General features: G+C 41.5%; 1 protein-coding gene across 1 annotated transcript; it reads left to right on the top strand.

The window, feature by feature from the left end:
- The first annotated feature begins 1,665 nt into the window (after positions 1 to 1,665).
- LOC124662605 (mitochondrial proton/calcium exchanger protein-like) lies at positions 1,666 to 18,549 on the top strand. The gene is made up of 17 exons (XM_047200423.1): positions 1,666 to 1,763; positions 12,311 to 12,371; positions 12,632 to 12,885; positions 12,981 to 13,293; positions 13,600 to 13,746; positions 13,851 to 13,939; positions 14,024 to 14,116; positions 14,639 to 14,765; positions 14,970 to 15,034; positions 15,160 to 15,328; positions 15,552 to 15,719; positions 15,825 to 15,872; positions 15,975 to 16,094; positions 17,461 to 17,543; positions 17,644 to 17,759; positions 17,844 to 18,382; positions 18,461 to 18,549. Exons 1-16 carry the CDS (start codon positions 1,666 to 1,668, stop codon positions 17,915 to 17,917), a joined length of 2,025 nt encoding a protein of 674 aa, XP_047056379.1. The 3' UTR covers positions 17,918 to 18,382; positions 18,461 to 18,549.
- The last annotated feature ends 1,967 nt before the right edge of the window (positions 18,550 to 20,516 follow it).

Below are 20,516 nucleotides of genomic sequence, written 5' to 3'. Positions count from 1 at the left end.
TATTGAGTATGGCCTTGAACTACACAAGTAGGGTGTAATATGGCGCGTTGGTAATGGGGCAAATATAAGGGCATGGCGTGACCCATGGATTCTAAGAGAGTAGAATTATCAACCGAGAACAGCCCAAGGCCGTTGTAGATACCGATGGGTGTCAGACTTTGCCATACCGGATGTGTCATGGAATATGCAACGTTTACAACTATATTTTTCGCAGGAGGACATAACAGAAATTACTCAGATTCAATCCTCGAGACGAAACGAAGAAGATTTTGGCATGGTTCCTACAAAAGGATGGAACGTTCATGGTAAGGAGTGCCTACCGCCTGGCATTGCACAAACAAATGATGAGCCAGGACCGGGGTGTTGCACAAACAAATGATAAGCCAGGACCGGGGTGCAACCAGCTCTCGGCCAGATGGTGTTAGCCATAGCTGGAAATTAATATGAAAATGCCAAGTACTCACTCCGGTCTCTTTTTAGTTCATTCGGATTTAGTACAACTTTATACTAAATTTAAGTCGATTAAAAAAAACAGAGGCAGTACCACCTAAGATTAATATGCTTGCTTGGAGGGTCTGTCGGAACACTATAGCAACACAACTGAATTTGCAGAGACGTGGAATGGCAACATCGATCAGGCTTGTGCTAATTGTGTGGAGTAGAGGAGGATACTTTTCACATATTTCTACGTTGTGGTATATAGATTTTTATATATTAAACATTTTTTCGAGTTTGTATGCAAAAGATATTACTATTTTACCCAAAAATGCAGTTTTTTTTCAAAATAAGTCAAAATTCATGTTTGTTATTTTTCATAATAATTAGATCACCTAAGCTACCTACATCTAAAAGGATTTTTAACTTTTAATTTTCTACTATCATTTTTCTTCTGTATTTTACAAAGTTAAAAAAAGTCAATCCACGGGGGTGGAGTCAAAAAATAAATCTCTGAAAACCTTTACTCTTGGTTGGTGTCTCCAACCGAGACTAAAGGTCTACCGGTGGGGCCTGCCACAATCTCTTTAGTCCCGGTTGGTGTCAACAATTAGGACTAAGGGTCTTAGACTCTTATTACAAATTGGAACTAAAATCGTGCGACGTCCTAGCTGTTTGAACCGGGACTACACATTAGTTACGATTCTTAACGCAATCAGAAACTCCTGTTTTCCACTAGTGTACACTGCTCCTGAGTTGTACAGAAACCAAGTGTTCACTCTCAGTAGCATCGAATTGATAAATGTTCAGATTATGCTTGTAAACTTAATTGTATACCTCTGTAATTTAGGTTACTACACTGCTCTTGAGTTGTACAGAAACAAGTGTTCGACATGAGCGTCGACGCATACGCATTCGGCTTCATCCTTTAGGAGGTCAGTATAGCTTTCTGTTCCATGTGCAGTTACTGTCAACAAAGCACAGTATGTTATCTGGGTTTCAACTAAAACATTTCAGATTCGACCCACGTAACTCGGTACGAGGGAATCCGGCCATCCCTGAAGAACAGGCTCAAGGGATATCCTTCAGACTTCAAAGCGTGAGTTCCGAATATGAAAACAGAGGATCAGTACATAAAAAACTTGCACTGCAGTAGTGCAGTGAACTGATAGCGCTTCTTCTTCCTCTGCTGTGTGCAGGCTGATCGAGGAGTGCTAGGAGACCCATCCGATGGCGCGGCCGACGTTCTCGGAGATCATCATCCGGCTGGACAAGATCTACGAGCACTGCGCCAAGCAAGGGTCCTGGAAGGAGTCGCTCAAGATCTGGTCCGTATCCCGGCGACTTAACCGTTTCAGACTCAAAATCAAAAGAAAAGAAAGAGTCCACAGCTACTGATTCAACTGTGAACACTTACTCAACGGTACTAATATCCAGAAATAAATGATCACTGAAAGTTTTCTTCTCTGCATTTGTCCGACAGGAAATGACAACGGCCCGTCTCTCTGTACGTACGTAGGCGAACGCGTCGTTTCTCTCGCGTCTGGTCTGGGTACTGATCGAGCTAGCTGGAGGATCACCACATATATCCATGTGCCATGCCGACTACATACTGTAATTTTGTAAAGGATGTCTGAGTTAAATTGGATGCGATAACACGTATACGTTCTTTTTTTGCCTGCTGCACTGTGAGTTTGAACACAATAATGATCCTCTGCTATTTTACAGAAGCTAGGATTTTTTTATGATATGTTTATGCTGTCACCTTTTAAAGATATACTAGTAGAATGCCCGTGCTTCACCACGGCTCTCTATCTTATTTCTAGTGTCACTTGTTATATGTATAAACAATTCACACAGTGAATTGTGTGAAGTAAACTAATAAATATTTTAAATATTATGTAGGTTTTTCTATGTACATAAATATTTCTTATATGAATGTACATTATAGTCTATCTTAAGTGACACTCGTCAAACCAAAAAAAAAACTTTCTTAAGTAACACTATATGAATGTAAATTACAGACTGTATTACAATATTATACTTCTGAATCAGTTCACAACAAATAGTTCGGGATATAGTCCATTACAAAACGTGTAGTCGGCAGTGCTCCCCTTTCGGAAAAAAAAAACATCCACTTTCTTTGCTAGCATCTGCAGGACAAAAAGTATAATGCCTAGCTACATGCCCCACACAAATTGAGTAAGATTAAGAAATAGTTGCATACCTCAATGGTGTCATCTTTGTACGACTTCGATCTTTCTCGTGACATGCTTTCCTCAGAGAAACAACATCATTCTGCGGCACTCATTTGGACTGTTATTGGCAGTTCCTTTCCAGCTATCCTTAGGGGTACAGAAATCGTACATTAGCAGCAACAATGTTTGTCTCTGAACTTCACACACTATCTATCTAAACTGAACTTCCATTACACGTAGAGGCCACACACTGAACTCTGAACTTCTGTCACAGCTCTTGAGCTCTAATGGAGCAGCTCGAGCACATATATAGAAACATGGTGCAGGCTTAGCCTTGCTAGCTACTCCCTCCATTCCCATTTAATCGACGCGAGTGGTGGGCAATCTAGCATGCAGGGCCGGCCCTGACCCATAGCCAGCATGGGCAAGCGCCTAGGGCCCAGGCCAGGAGGGGGCCTAGGATCACGTCTTCCCTTTTACTATGTTTTGAAAAAAAAAAATAGCACAGGTGACAGACCCAACGAATGCAATCACGTAAGCTATCCCCGACCGGTCCATCACATCAAGAGCAATTCCACAATTACATGAGCGAGGCAGCGTGTGATTCCCTAAAAGACACAACTACAGGACGACTAAGGCCTGGATCGATTGTTCATCTGTCTCGTAGTACTTGTGTGCCTCGTCGGGTCGCCTCGAAGCTTGGTTCCTCGTCCTGATAGTCATACGCGGTGCTGCTCCCTGCTCCATCGCCTCGCCGATCGGCAGCTGGTCAAGTCCATCGGGAGTAAGGACTTCGCAATCCCAAGGACTTCACATTCACGCTGAGTCGCCTGCACGATACGCCCCCTGCCCATGTAAGTCCATGATTAAATCCCTTATCTATTCCTCCAGCTAATCCATGATTTAATCCCTCAATTAGGGTTCTAATTATATGCAAATATCTTCGTCATTATGGGTGTTACAATTTCCAAAACAATCATTTGGTGCTGAAAAAGGAATAAGCCAAAGTGAGATCATCAATTTATTCAATCGTAAAGGGGTGCTTTAAATAAGTATTTGAGGTAATAAGTCATTGTAATTTGGTTTTATTTGAGACAAATAAACTAGTAGGAAATACTTGTTATATTTTGCTATTTTTTTTAATTTCTATTGTAATATGACATTGCTAAAGTGAAATTATTTAAAAAGATTTAAGTGTGTGCTTAAATTTTAATTGTTAACTTTTAACAAGTAAAGTAGGCACATATATATATTTTACATAACTAGTTATGCTTACATATATATTAGCTTTGAGGGCATATACAATCTAAGACGCTTAGAAAAGCCACACTGTACATGGCAAGGGGCCCTTTTGTCGACTTTGCCCAAGGACCCCGAAAAGTATAGAGCCGGCCCTGCTAGCATGCAATCACGTTGTGCCTTGCGTTGATTAAATAGGAACAGAGGTAGTTGTTGTTTTGATTCGATTGGACTATGTACGTACCTAGGAGCCCAGGCTGGTTAGACTGATTTCTTTAGATCGGTCGATCTCTGCTCGTACGAACCAAGGAGCCCTGGCTATCTAGGCTATTTTGATTCCATCGGACTCTGCTCGTGTGTATCAAGGTGGGCTGCCCGGAAGGCGGACGATGCAAGGGATGATGCGGAGCCAGTTCCGGCCATGGCAGCAGCAGCTCTGCTAGGAATACCTTGAGTGTAGACTCTGGCCAAACCTGACGACAGCGAGCTCCGGCGACTGCCACCCATCGCGGTAGGAGGAGGAGGCCAGTGCAAGGGATGGGGGATTTTGACCTCGGTGATGTGGTGGATGGTCCGTGACAGCCCTGCCGGCTCATGCGTGATCTTAAAGCCCTCGTCTCGCCCTTGACTTCGTTGCGTGGACTTTGCTTCCATCCATCCTGGAAAGGCACTCAGTGATCAAACTCACAGAAATGCCTGCCAGAAACGATCGGATTCCGATCGACCAAGAACGGCTCGCTTGAGGTGGATCTGGCGTGTAGGCTACCGGTGCGGCCGGAGTGGCATGTGGCGATCCGCGGGAAGGCGACATCGCCGTGGCGCAGGAAGCACGCGGCGAGTCGGCGGCACAGCGAAACCTCCTCTCCTTCCATCTGCATGGTACAAGCAAAAAATCAGAGAAAGACAGAGACATGTGGGCAGAAACAAGATGGAAGAAGAGAGGAGAGTCAATGCTGTTCAGACACCGCCGACCGGAGACCTCAAACAATGCCCCCCCTCAAAGAGTAGGTGCCCTACGAGGCTACGACAGTGAGCACGAGCAGGATGTAGGCAGGGGAGGCATCGGGAGCGACGGAGGCAGAATCAAAATTGGGGGCTGCCACTGCGGAGGGTGTATCCCTTTGAGGGCGAGAAGGAGGCTGGCGAGTTGGGAGGTTTGGGAGGCGGTGCGTTAATTTTCTGGGGTCGGCGTACCAATGAGACTCGTGGGCGTCAATGGATGAGTGTGCGTGAGTCGCGATATGTTATCTTCGATTTTTTTTTTCTCCTTCTGTTCCTGCATTCTCGCGACGCGGGGAGCACTTATCAACAGAATTTCGATTTTTTTGTTAGTTAAGATCAGGACGTGGGAGGGCTTTTTTGTCTTTAAATGAAAATGTAACACCGGGCATTCACCAGTTTGCTCTTAATAGTAAAGATATGGCTTCTTCGTCAAATGACTAGCGTGGTTAATGAAACATAACATCATAATACGTTCTTTGTTCTGTATCTCAATACTTTTTAACATTCGAATTCTTCGAGAGAATTACTTCATGATATTTTCACACGTGCAATTGAAACAAATGCAACACATAAACAAATCAGAATTTAATGTTTGATGTAGAACAAAAAAGTTATCAAATGCTTGCAACCTTTTTCATACTCATAGTATTGATTGGAGGATTTATTTTGGATAAAATCTAATGGTTCATAGGTACACCATTTTAGAACAATCTTTTCAATTCAGTTTGCCACAAGATTCCCGAAGTCACTGTCACAGTCAGCTGAACATTTGTTCCACATGAGAATTAGAGTAGGAGCACCACCAAGCCCCAATCCCCGCTTGTCCAGTGCTTGGTGAAGCCTCTTGACCCATTCAAAGATAAATCCATGTTTATGTAACTAAAACTTGGAGTGAAACTTCAAGTACGTTTTCTCAAACGGATTTTTTTAAAAAACTGACTTTACCTTGACTTAAAAAAATCTAGAGTGTGTCGATCAAAGAAAAAAGGTGGTTTGAGGGTCAAGGATCTGAGGAAACAAAGTATTAGTTTATTGTGTAAATGGTGGTGGAAAATCGAGAAAGAAGATGGCTTATGGCAAAAAATTGTACGAGAAAAATATTTGAAAAATAAAACTGTGACAAATGTGAAAGCTAGAGCGTCTGATTCACCTTCTTGGAGGGCTTTACTCAAACTGAATGACTACTATTTGTATGGAAGAGAAGTGGTACTAAATAAAGGAGATATTGTGAGATTTTGGCTTGATCCCTGGGAAGGGGATGTTCCCTAGCGGAGAAATATCCTGGTTTGTTTAACATATGTCATTCTCAGGAAGTTACTTTTGAGCAAGTAGCTAGTTGAATCGAATTTCAATGTTCCTTTCCGCAGAAGGTTGAATCCCGAGTTATTTTTGCAGTGGAATAATATTAAGCTAAATGCAGGGCATATTAATAGACCTCAAGTCTCTGATGGAGTAATTTGGAAGTTGACCGCGAACAAAAACTTCTCGACTAGGTCCATGTACCAATACCTGCAGAATAACTTGGTTGGAGCTAATAATAAGAGGATTTGGAAAACTAGGTTACCCTTGAAAATTAAGATCTTCCTATGGCAGCTTCATCATGATGCTATTTTGACTAGAGAAAAATATGAGGAAGAGGAATTGGCCGGGTTGCCCAAATTGTAGATTTCGTGACAATGTTGAGACGACAAAACATTTGTTTTTCTCATGTGGGGTTGCTAAATTTGTTTCGGGTGCTGTGGGTGCTTGTGTAGGAGCAAAAACCTGTCCTGGATCTTTGTGGCAGAGTTTAGCTTGGCTGTATGCCTATTTGCCAGGAGATGAGAGGTTCTATACTCTGCTTTTGGCTGCGATATGTTGGTCTATTTGGACTATTAGAAACAAAGTAACATTTGAAAAATATGCAGTCAAATCTCACGAGGTGATCTTGTTTACTATGTGCTTCTTTTCGACTTATTGGGCAGGCCTCTACAAAGCTGAGGATGCGGAGAAAATCAGAGGTGGTGTGAAGAAGCTGATTACCCTGGCGGCAGATTGGCGAGGAAGACTCAAGAGACAGTTCCGGTACCTGAGATACTGGTGATTGAAGATCGCGATCGACATGCTGCTCAAGTTTCTAGGACTTGAATCTAGTTACAGTTTCCTGTTAGCATTTGGATATGGTTGTTGTACTTTCTGTTAGACTTCTTGTTTTGGTCTTAGTGTTGATAGGTTTTTGCCCTGTAGTAGATGTTTCGATGCCGATTCATCTGTCAACGGGTTTCCTATTAATGCAAGGGCGCTCTTTCTTTCCCGTTTCCTTTTGGTTTCGTATGAAAATGCTGTTTGGACAATGTATATTTCCGTTATGAAAGTAATGGAAAGGGGAGTGGCCCAAATTGAAAAAAAAAAGACTTCAAAAATATTCTAAATTATTTGGAAATTAATTTGCTCCCTTTAAATTTGAAATAGTGTAAACATGAGTTAGCAGAGTCGATTGCGTCTATTAGTATGTAATGTATACTTGAGAAGCTTCCTGAAATGTTGATAAATTGCAAGATAGTAGATATTTCTCATAAAGGTGTAGAATAACCTAGATACAATGCTTCATGGAAAATAAACAAATAGTTTAGCTAGATAATTACAAAGCAATTTACCCATGGTTAAGTTGGGACCGTCTAGCTAGAGGAAAAATGTTGTATAAGAGAAATGTGGGGAATACATATTTCTAGTAAATGGAGTGTTTGGATGCTTCCCCTGCCCCTCCTCCCTCCCAAGTAAACCAACCAATGAACTAACTAGATAGGCGCTACAAAGTATGAGGGTATAGGAATGACTATTAGAATGTCATAAGTAGGGATAGTGTTGTAAGTATATTTTTCTTGTACTAATTTTTGATGTGTTGAATAAAGAAAGGGAGTTATGCTCTTGTGTGTGAATGTGTTATCTTAATATGAACCAATCACACCAAGAAGGCAAATAAATGGGGATTTTAAACAATATTCCTTTTCATTTAGTACAAGAACAAACGCAGAAAATAGCATATAATCTCACATATTGGCCCAGTTAATTCTGCTATGGAGAAAAAGACAGATTCTTGAAGTGACTCAAACAAAATGATTCAATGGATAAATAGAAATATTTTAAAATATTTTGTGTTTAAAATGTATAGTTAGAAAACATATCGCAAAAACTAGTTTGGTTAAACAATAAGAAATAATTGTCCCACACAAAGTTTTGGCATTAGTCTAAACAAAAGTTAACCTCACGCCAAGATTTTGTAGCAAAATCTCGTACTAGTGCCATGTAAGAGAACTCTTCACTATGTGCAGAACTACATTTGATTGCTAATTTTGAATCAAAAGATTTCACATCAATACAATCAAATGTACCAATTACAAAATCATTGATGACAAAAAGTTGTTGCTCCAATTAATTGTAATATTTTTGAGTTGTTTAATCTTCTATTCATTTAACTCCCTAATTCACTTTGAGCCCGCCCCTAGGAAAATCATTCTGAATGCATTCTCGCTTCAATAAATATACATGCTCACTGTGTAGTCCGCAACTTTGAAATTATCGTTGGTATAATAAAAAATATCAGCAAATAAATGATTTCATTATGAAATATATGCACCATATGATTCTATTCATCAATCGTCATGTGCCCCTTTCAATACGACAACCGTAAAAACATCTTGATATGTAGCTCTATATTCACATAATTTGACTGGGAAAATAGTGCGGGAGAGCAACAAAGTCCACTTCTCGAACGACAAGTCTATATACTGCCATTTTGAACTTAGATGATGATGCAAGCAGGTAGCATTTATTTCCATGAAAACATAGAACAACTGAGTCGCGATCCCTGAAGAGATACTTTTATAAATAGATCAAATACACTGTCAAATCTAGGTGCCAAAATCAACATTACTTCCATCAGTTTACCCATTTAATTTTCGGATTACACAATATTTTTTCTGAAAACAAGATACGACCATTAATGGATATGCTTAGTTTCATGACAAGCGACAAAATATGGCTCATAGAAGTCAAAGAATAAAAGCTCAATTAATCCAAATGATGTTTAGTTTCTAATCCAAAAGAATGGGTTGTGTGTGTGTGGAGAGTGAACTATGTTTTCAGGAGTGAGACTGATGACCATAAACATTGGTTCCCTCTTCCAACAAAGCGCTGGACATCGGTTCACTGAGTATTTTGAGGAGTATTGGGCAATATTATGGCAGATGCGCCTTTCAAGTTGGGCGAACGAAGTGGCGCCAGTGGAATCTTATTCACCGATGGTTTTGCGGAGTACTACCTCCGTCCCAAGGAATAAGGCGCATACGTATTCCAAGACGAACTTTGACCATAAAAATTAAACAACAAAATTTTGGTTATATTATACTGTATGTAATTAGTATCGTTGGATTCGTATTAAAAATCACTTTCTAATGATGTTAATTTCATACAAACAATCTTTATATATTTGAAGTAATTCTTAGTCAAACTAAAATCACGTAAAACGAGGACGCCTTATTCCTTGAATCGGAGGTAGTATTAGGAAAGGAGCAGGATACCACCAAACAAAAGGCACGAACAAATTTGGGAGGTAAGTGGTCTGGTTGGACTTGGGTTTTTCTAACAAGAGAAAACTATGGGCGATCTTGGGGAAGGAGGCGGTTGCGGAAGCTATGGAGAAATCGTGGAGGCACCTTCCATGTGGAATGGAGGTGGGAGAGGTGGGAGAATAGCATAAAAAATAAACTAATACTAGGGAAAGTTGTCGCACCTACTTGTACCCCTCTTAAAATGAGCCTCATCGTTGACCCGGTCCGGTGACAAGTTGACCATTGACTTTGTGCAGAGAACTTCGAAGGCATGGATGTCTATCTAGTCAATGATACTTCTATAACTCGTTAGACATCATTCTTTAAAAAGTCAACAAAAAAATTGGGCAATAAGTTAAATTAAAATGTTAGAATTTTGTATTATCTTTTAAGAATAGTGAGAGCTTAGCTTTTGAAAAACTGTCAAAGGATAACCTTTTAGTTATTTTTTTTGCATGATGAGTTTTAAAAATAGTGCTTAACATGTACAACTACTAAAAATACTTTACATGTACTGCTTACAACCTCTAACTTTTCAATGATCCCATAGGACTTTCAATGCATTATTATCATATGACCACAACTTTCAACTAGTCTTGACACCCATTTCATAAATTCTTCAACATCTTTTGACCAAAATAGAATTAAAGTTAGTAAAAATTTCCCCTAAAAATTTGAATGGAGGGACTTGACACGTGCTTGGCTCAACGACAACATGATTGCTAGATCATGTGACATTTAGAAGGAGGGTAAGGCTAGATTGGTGATGTGGCGGATGACATGTGACACAACTTGTGACATGTGACACAACTTGTTTTGCTAGTTTTGTTTTTTTAAGCAAGTGAGAATAGTGGTGCACTATTCACTTATTAAGCAGACGGACATATCGGTACACCCGCTTTCTTTAGAAAACTGGCTACTTATTTTTTCAGAAGTAGTAACATAATATTTGTTTTTAGAACTATTTTTGTTTTCTAGGCGAAGGTACGATTAGGAAAAGGTAGATCATTCAAAAGGTCAGTGCATGTGCTAGGTCAACCATGCTCGGAAAATTGAACACGTGTAGAATGCAAGCAAACGTGTGGCAAGTGTCGCGATGTGCCTCCAGCGTAAGAGTACAGCCGTGTGCGCATTTCTCCTTCCTTCCTCACCTCATGGTTTTTTTATTGCATTGCACAATAGAAAAGAGAAGTGGAATACACATAAAACAAAGTACAAGTACACTACACTGGAAAATAAAAGGACAAGTACATTTGAAAAATGGGCTACAAAAATAATGAAGAGCGAGGTACAATGACAATGAGAAACATAGTAAAATGCACAGAAAAAATAGATAAGAAGTACACACAAAGCAGGATGCAAATACACAAAAGATGGAGTACAAATACACGCAAAAAAAACCGAGCACTACTACACAGAAGATGGAGCACAAGTACACATAGAACGGAGCACATATACACACAAAATCATAGAACAAGTACACAAAAACAAGGAATGCATCCATCCTAGTTTTGGAAGTACAAATTTTTTCTCGAAATCTATCAATATAAGATCTAATTTTAAAGATCTTGTTCAGAGAAACACAACGTTGAAGACCGCTCGTAATACGGTTTATTTCGCATTCTATTTAAAACCCGTTCCTAATGTTGTTTAAAATATATTCTTTGAAAACCGCTCGCAAGAAAAGGTGTCCTTTGGAGAGAAGGAGCTCGAGGGAAAAGAGAAGGGCGTGAGTCATACCTTTGAAAAAGTTGGCCTATATTTATCTTTTTTTCTAGGAAAGGCATTTATTTATGTAGATTTTTGGGGAAACTTCATAGGAGGCCTCATATACAATGTGGCCCATTTTAGTGGGCCGAGACGATCCTACCTTCGTGGGCTGAGGAAAACCCATTCCACCGCCACAAAACCCGCCGCCTCGCTTCCGTTCGTCGGTTCCACTTGCGCCACCGCTCTTCGCTGGCCGCGCTCTGCAGCCTCCACGCCGTCGCTCGCCGCCTCACTTCCTTCCCTCCCCCACCCCGTCAAGCCGCCCCTCCGTTTGTGCCGCCGCAGCGGCGAGCTCCCCTGCTCCCCCGGCACGCCTTCCTTCGCCACCCGCCGAATAAGGTGAGCTGACTTCGCTGTTTTCCGCATTTGAAATTTGGAGTGCAGAATTGGGTGTGGTATATGCTCTTGTATGGCGCCGTGTGAATGTGTGATGCACAACCTGCAAGCGGAAATGCTTATGGTGCGGTGGGGGTGGATTGGCTGCCTAGTAGGGGTGATGCAGATAGAAGGCGATTCGAAATTATCATTCAATAACTAGGACCCTAATAGTAATATTCGTTCGAATTTGGCCCATAGAAATGATTAATGTTACTGTATGCAACTAGATGCTGAAGACCTTGCTATTTGGTTGTGCGCAGTTATGATGTGTTTCTGCCTTTTCACCATCTGTTCCTTCATTAAGAAGTTCCCCCTGTCTTAATATACAAAACCGTAGTGGCTCCTCCCCCTGCTTGTACTCGTTTTTTTATGAAGAAGTTGGTAAATCGAAGCAGTTCAGACTTCAGAGTCACTTATCCTAACGTATTTCAAACTAGATGTATTTCCGCTGGTTCCCATCAGTCATGCACTTTCTAAGTACGGTCACGCTGCCTTTTATCTGAAAAATGCATCGAAAACACTTACATTGCTGAGGGTTCGTGTTAAGTCAGTGTATGGTCAATGTTGTCTTACCAGAATTTTGTGCATCGTGTTATTCAATGATATCATTTGACGAGTGGAATACCGTTATACTTCCCTCATGATCCATGTGAACATTACTGTCTGAATCATCTGAAGTTTTTCCGTGCTCTTCTGCAGTTGTTCAATCATTGTCAATCCAGGAAAATGGTTTCAAGAGCGATCTTTCGAGGAAGAAACTGTATCCTAGGGAGATTGAGCTGCCACAGGAACCAAATAGCTGTTACCATCAATCGTGACATTCGTAGTTATGATGGACTGTTATGTAATGGTATTTTAGATGATGTCCATTCAGGAAAGTCGGCTTCAGTTCATACAACAAAAGGAGCTGGCTTGGAAATGTTAGCTAAACCTCGGTTGTTATCTGGTTTAATTGATCGTGGTTCTGGTAAAAGAAACTCCAAAGTTATTGTACCATTGGGATATTGTGATATGTGGCAGACCATTCGGTTTGCAAGCACTAATGCAGCTAGAAGACCTGAGTTTGACAGTGGCAGTGAACATGAGGATGAGCAAGAAAGACATCAAGAGAAGGAAGCAATAATGGAAGACTGTGTGGAGTCGACAGTAGATCTAGGTCATGACAAAGCCAAGTCTGAAGTGAAGAATCAAGAACAGTCATCTATGAAGCAAATATTTTGGGGGAGTGTTCCTGGGATTGGCCTTGCAATGCAAGCAGTCACTACCGTGATCAGGTGATCAAACATCTAGTTGATCTATGCTGATTTATAATTTCAGATTAGTTTGAGTTCATGAATAATTTTAATCAGGAAGCACCACTTGTTCTTAGTGCTGATTGGTCTCTTAATTTCAGTGACAAGAAGGATGAGTTCTTTTCAACCTTGCAGCACTACTGGCTTGGCTTGCGACTACTGTGGCTAGATGTTAGGATTTCTTCCAGATTGATGCTGAAGCTAGCCAATGGGAAAAAACTCTCAAGAAGAGAGAGGAGCCAGCTGACCCGCACAACTGCAGACATATTCAGGCTGGTCCCCTTTTCAGTTTTTGTCATAGTTCCGTTCATGGAATTCTTGTTGCCTTTGTTTCTAAGGCTGTTCCCAAACATGCTACCATCCACGTTCAAGGACAAGTTGAAAGAGCAGGTATATGGAGTGTGTGCCCTCTGTCATGTAACTGATCTGTTGAATTTTGAATATCAGCTACTGTTTTTACAAATGAAAAAGACCGAGCTGGTTGAAATGCAGGTGCTTAATGTATAGTATCTAGAAGAAAACTTAATCACTTTGATGTGTAAATTGAATGATGAGAATGGGTGATATTTGTTTTCATTTATTCAAATAATCCATCCTATTTATGTCATGCTGTTTATTTTTGTTAAATTAATGGCTTGCTTTTCTGAAGAAAATCTGCAAGGCTTTAATGTCTATTTGTGACATGACCATTGGTAGGAAGCACTAAAAAGGAAACTCAAAGCAAGGATGGAATATGCCAAGTTTCTACAGGACACTGTTAAAGAAATGGCAAGAGAAGTGAAGTATACACGTAGTGGGAAGATGAAGCAGAGGGCTGAGGATATTGATCAATTTATTAAGAAAGTACTAGACCTCTTCATAATATCCGTTTACCTGTTCATGTTTACTGCATTATTATTCTGCATGACTTCGGATCACTCATATTTATGTGAGCATTCCATGGTTAGGTGAGGACTGGTGCATATGTTGATAAGGGTGAAATTTTGGGTCTTGCAAAGTTATTCAGTGATGAACTGACCTTGGAGAATATGAGCAGGTTATTTTTATACTTATGCTCTTTTAGATTGTGCCTTTTCTCTTCATATTTCATGACTTTTAGGTTCATCTCATAACTTTACAGGCCAAGTTTACTAAATATGTGCAAGTATATGGGGATCCAGCCATATGGGACAAACAATTATTTGCGCTTTATGCTCAGACGAAAACTGAAATGGTGAGTGTTTCTGTATCTCGTATCACATAAGATATGTTTAGTATAGCTAGAAAAGGAAAATAGCTCTAGAAGAATGGTGAAGATCAAGTTGTTAGTAGCATGTCCATGTGTGATCACCTGTTTATTATAGAGTAATATATGCAACTTGGTATGACAGATTTTTAAAGTTAACGAAAGCATTTCAAAACACCAGGATAGTAATGTGGAAATTAGGATTCTAGTTATTAGAAAGAAATAATTATTCATTTGGAGAAAAATATTATAGTATCCCTGATGTTGGATTAAAACGTTGCTTCGAACTGTCGAAGTAGTTAACCGAGGGAAACGTCTGCTGGGCAGGTTGTGAACATGATATGTTTGCCTTTCATGTTTCTGCCCGCCTGTGCACTTTCTCTTCTCATTCCAACATCCAGTGTGGTGATTACTACTGATCAATCAGATTTTGCAATCATAAACCTGTAGAAATTGGACCATTACGGTTCAGCTAAGCTAAGATTCTAATTTGCATGCGTTTCTGGCCAGTATAAAAGATGACGATATGTTGATACAGAGAGAAGGTGTAGCCTCTCTGGCTGAACATGAACTCCGTCAGGCCTGCAGGGAGCGAGGTCACCTTGGATTGTTTTCAGTAGAGGAGATGCGGGAAGAGGTGATCTCATAACTTCTTCAGTTATTATACAACAATTATCTGCAGCTATTTTATACACAACAATGTTTGCTAGTCGAATGAGTGAAGGTTTTCATTGCTTGAGAGTAGCCATTTGAATTTAATAGGTATTCAGCCTATGATTTTTTTGGTACATCTATATCACTCAAGACAATGAAATTTGTACCTTCTTCTGTCTCTACCCAGCTGCAAGATTGGTTGGACCTGTCTCTCTATTGTGAAGTGCCATCTTCTCTCCTCATACTGTCTAGGTGATTAAAATCTTCTGGTTCATTTACTTATTCCTCTACATAAAACCCCGTGTAACAAATATATTAGCTTTGTAAACCTGGCACAGTTACCCTGTTTCATTGCCTGATTATTATAATTTCTGTAGAGCCTTCACACTTTCTGGCAAGATGAAACCTGATGATGTTGCAGCTACACTATCGTCCCTTCCTGACAACATACTGAGTAATGTATGTGTTAGCCTGCCATCCGAAGATGCTCTTACGGCTAGGAAGAGGAAGTTGGAGGTCTTGAAAATGCAAGATAAACTTATCAAGGTCATATAAGAGATCTGATATTTCTTTGGGAGTAACATTATCGTCTTCAATTTGACTTGATTACTGACAAAAGGCATCTCAGTCTGTCCTTTTACTTGCCCATTTTCCATTCACGCCCACTAGTATTAAAAAAATTACTGTGTTCCTTGCTATTTTTCCCAGTCTGTTCTCTGGCAACCTCTTGGCTTGAAAAATGAGAAAAAAAAATTTACACATGTTACAGGAAGAAGAAAATGAGCAAGAGGGTATGGTGAGGTTGGAAGACAAGAACGGGCCGTTCGATAAACTCAGTGTGAAGGAAGTCGGCGATCTAGCAAGAAAAAGAATGTTTGATAAACAGGAAGAGCTTTGCAAAATTAGTCAGGCACTAGCTCTTTTGTCTTCTGCATCGGTAAAATTTCAATATAGTAGTTGTTTGCAGATGCCTGTTACTTACTTCCAACAAAATACTGGATAGTTACTGAACTTCCTGTTTGATGAATTGTTTCCACTGCAGTCAATTAGCAGGGAACGTCAAGAATTCCTAAGTCTTGTGAGCAAAGAGGTGAAACAAATGCAATCATCTTATCCACAATAGGAACAAGCAGTTGCAATTCACTAAGTTCTGCTGAATTTCACTTGACGGTCTTCTCTCAACGCACTGCAGATAGAATTGTACAACTCACTGACTGAAGGTTGTACAACAGAAAATGCTAATGACGCATACATAGCCGCGAAGGGGAGTAAATCTGCTGGAAGTTCAGTATCCTCAGCACTGATGAAAAAGGTATTGCTCGTGTGAACTATTAGCGTATCAGGCTTTTCAAAAGCGCAGTACATCTTTTCGGTTAGCAAAAAAATCAAATAAGCCAATTTGGATGTCATGAGTTCAGTTCCACCCTTTCAGTATAGGGTTAATTGGTTTTATGCCACTTCAATTTCCATCGGTTGCACATATGCCATTACAAAAACTGAACTTGAGGATATGCCACTCCAACTTTATAATACCTCTTCCTATGCCATTATGTACAATACCAGGACGTATACAATATATATACAGATCAATCAACATATACGAACAATTTTTTTCCTCCATTCAGTCAAATCCCCTGTCCCAGCTTGTGAACCCACCCCGATCCAGACGACCAGACGAACCCTAACCTACATTGAGGCAGCGGCTGAACGGAGGCGAGCGAGAGCGACGCAGTTGGAGCAGCGCTCGACGCAGCCAGAGGTGCGCCGCTGCTGCTCGACTCGCCTGGAGATCCGACGCTGCTGCTCGACGCGCCTGGAGGTCGGCCTAGGCGTACTCGACGAGGCTCGAGGTGTGCCGCTGCTGCTCGATGAGGCCAGAGGTCTGCCGCTGCTGCAACCCGCAGGATGAAGCCGACCCGGCGACCCCTGACCGCAGGCATGCTCGATGCTGTACGAATGAATCCCAACATCTGTGTCCAACCTCTCCTTGAATGTATATCTAGCTGTGCATTTTCTAATTTCGTTTTTTCCATGAAATTTGTAGGCTCATATGTGCCCAGAAGTATCTCATAAGTTAACAGTAGGCCCATGTTAGTGTTCATGATTTTCTATAATTTTTCAGAATTTTCTGAAAATTTCGATTTTTCGGGCAAATTTGGAAAATTTATGGACAAAACAGAGAATGTCTGTTTAGCTATCCAAATCTGCCCAGAAATGGCTCAAACTAAAACAGTAGGCTTATTTTAGTGTTTTTGATTTTCCGTATTTTTTTCAGATTTTTCTAAGAAGTTCAAATTTTGGGCAAAATTTGATCTTTTCGAATTTTCTAGCACCCGAAATACACAAAAGTGTTGCCGATATTTGAACGCAGGCGTATTACTATAAATACTGAAGTATACGCTGAGATACATATATGTTTTTGCACAATTTTTCTCTTAAGTGTAGAGAATGGCATTGGAAGAGGTATTATAAAGTTGGAGTGGCATATCCTCAAGTTCAGTTTTTGTAATGGCATATGTGCAACCGGTGAAAATTGGAGTGGCATAAAACCAATTAACCCTTAATATCCAAATCGTGGTAATTTTTCGCAGCTGGTAAAGTTACATACTGTATTTGTTTCTTCGTCCTACCCATCTCTAATTTTTAATTTCCGGTATGTTGTTCTGCTTTTCTTGCAGATAAATGCCATGCTCAAAGAACTCACAAAGGAGATCGATGATGTTGACACGGCCATCGGTGATGGCTGGCAGCTCCTAGACAGGTAACTTTTGACACAACTTTTGCGGCAATTGAAGATAGCAGCGAATTCCATCTGACTACGACCATACATGTTTTTTTGGTATCATGATAATCTTCCAAAGGGACCATGACGGTAAAGTCACATCGGAGGAGGTGGCAGCTGCAGCCACGTACCTGAAGCACAACTTGGACAACACAGGCATAGAAGAACTCATCGGGAGCCTCTCCAAAGATAAAGGTAATTACCTGACGGTAGCTAGCGCTCCACGTCGAGACTCGGGGCATATTGTTAAGTACTGTTGTATCTATGTTTGGTATGCAGATGGGAAGATCCTTGTTGAAGACATTGTCAGGCTTGGCACACAAGCTGAGGAGGTAGAATTTGACGACGAATGATTGCAGTCTCTAGGGCCAAGAATCCGAGAAAAAAACTCTCTGTAGTGATGAGAACGCCTAGCTACCGGCCGCCATGACCCATCGGCCATCGCCCGAAAGAGATCTGTATGCAAACTATTTTTTTACTGAAGTTCGACACTGGAGAAAATAGCCTTGTGATCATCTGTTTTCCACTCGCCCAAAAATCGGCTGTACTACAGTAATTCCCCTGTCCCTGTCGCTCTGCAAATGCGTCATGGATGATGACAGCAGCGGCCGCCGCTCTTGTGCGTGCAAATTCGACTCGCGGTTCAGATAGACGCTTACCAGTTGCCACACTGGAAGCCTCGATTCCGGGACGAGACGTGCAGACAAGAGCAGGAGGAGGTCCCCTTCCTACACGGAAGAAACAAAAAGAAACAGATATCTGGGATCTCGAGAAAGACCAGACCAACAGATTACAGCGAGGCGAGAAGAAAAGCACAGGTACCCAAAATTCTGCTGTACTGTATTTATCTCCCATTGCCGATAATGTATATATTTGACTGACTCGTGTTGCTGCAGATCCGAGGACAGTTTATTCATCGGTAGCTGTTCATCCGCCGTGCACAGAGGGGCGGCTCGCTTCTCTCCCCCACTTGAACAAGTAGGCTGCGTATCCCTGTGGCCCCACTGGAGCCGCCATCACACATTCAGGAGCAAAATGCTTTCCCTTGAAAAAAACACGAGCAAGATTGGGGAATCCGATCAATGAGTGGAGCTTTTTCTGTCGGCGTTTTTTTGTCTCCACGCCAATTAAGTTGGCATTGTCTACAATAAGTGATCTTCGGTGTTATGTTTGGTGACGAGATCTCCTTGCTGACGTCAACGGTGATTTTGGAAAATTAAATTTCTCTAGGCGTGAGCCTTTAGATCTTGCTTCGTCTTATTGATTTTGCGTATTTTCTCATGGTTGTCACGAGGAGGATTGCTCTCGCAATATTATCCGGCTACTACGTTCTCAACAATGATTTGTATATTTGGCTCCCTATGACATCTACCGTGTTGTTCAATTGCTTTTTCTTACAATACTAGTGTGTATTGGTACTCTTGAGTCTTCCGATGTTGGTTAGTACTTTAATGGATGCACGATGCACGTGCACGTATCTTTAGCATTGTAGCTTAAAATAAAATTATTACAGAATATTTGTGTTATTTGTCTGTGGTTTGATATCTATGTTATTTTTTTTCCTTCGTTGTGTTCAGTACAAAAAGACTTAAAGATCTTAAAGATTTACTCGCTTCTTTTAAACTTTATTTTATAACCGTAGAGGTAGTTTATATATCTCTACAACGTACGTGGTACTATAAATATATCTTAGAAAAATAAATAAATCTTAGAAAAAACACACGAGGAAACAGCAATGGTTTTAGAGCATTTTCAGTCGCGTCCCCCAAAGCGATTTGGGGCACGCCGGACAAAAAGGCGTTTCCAGCCGGGCGTCCCAAGGGCCTATTTTGTCCGGAGCGGCCCAATACGGTGTCCGGCACCCTGAGCCCGTCCCCGCTACACAGAGGAAAACCGGGCACGCCGGACACAACAAAATGAGAGGCGAGGAGGCGCGGGCCCGACGCATCAGCGGCTCGGACGCTCAACTGCCGCCTACGTAGCGACGGTGCAGTTGCCGGGAAACGGAACCGTCGCATTGGCAACCACGTCGACAACGCGGCAACCGCCGGAATGGAGCGGGGACTCCTCGGAAGAGCAATCGCCGCTCTCTTCGACTTCCGCGCCGCCGTTCATTCGCGCTCAATAAGACCCGTACGTCGGCGCTTTTGGATCTTCACGGGCCGCATCCGATACCTCCAGCGACGATGAGCTACATGTCCGAGCTCCCGTCCAACACCTCCAGCGAGGGAAAGCCTGCTGGATGGCGCCATTGGTGGGACAAAGCCCGGACGCCCAGCAGCGGCGACGATTCCCTGCCGCCACTTGACAGCGCGGAGGAATGGCTGGGCGTGGAGGAGGACGCGTGTGGTGACCCTGCATACCACTGCATGTTGTAGTATGCCAGTCGTTGATATAACATTCACGAAGTACCATTCCGCAAATATTACATCCCTCAGAGTAGTACAACAGAACATAGCAGGGTCCATAACTCATTCATTGATTATTACAACTATCATACACATGTCATCTTGGAGCTCCTCTTGGGTCCTAAGAGGAATACTCCTGGGTTCGAGGCGAACCCAACTTAACTTACAATACCAGAGTCTCATTAAACTAAACATTTATTTCATCGAGCAGCTAAATACTAAGAGTTCGAGCTGCTCGGTTACTACTACTATCGGTTATCTCTAGGCTTGATCTCCTCCGGAAGCCTCCCGGATCCGTAGACTATGAGATAGTCTACGCCTTCAACTCCTCCCGAGAGGTTCGGTTCCTCGTAGCCGATGATCTCGGCTCCATCATTGCTTGTCGTAGTCCTCCTCCGGATGATTCGGACAATCTAAGCATGGGATTTAAGAGTGGTATGAGTACGAGCGTACTCAACAAGTTCATTATAGATAAGAGGTGTTTAATGCACTAGCTACGATATTAGGCCGGAAAGTCTAATACCAATGCAAGTTTTGATAAACA

Source organism: Lolium rigidum, chromosome 6 (genome assembly GCF_022539505.1).
Source record: "Lolium rigidum isolate FL_2022 chromosome 6, APGP_CSIRO_Lrig_0.1, whole genome shotgun sequence".
Taxonomy (NCBI): domain Eukaryota; kingdom Viridiplantae; phylum Streptophyta; class Magnoliopsida; order Poales; family Poaceae; genus Lolium; species Lolium rigidum.
The sequence above is the reverse complement of the archived record's forward strand: the minus strand, read 5'-3'. Positions and strand labels throughout refer to the sequence as shown.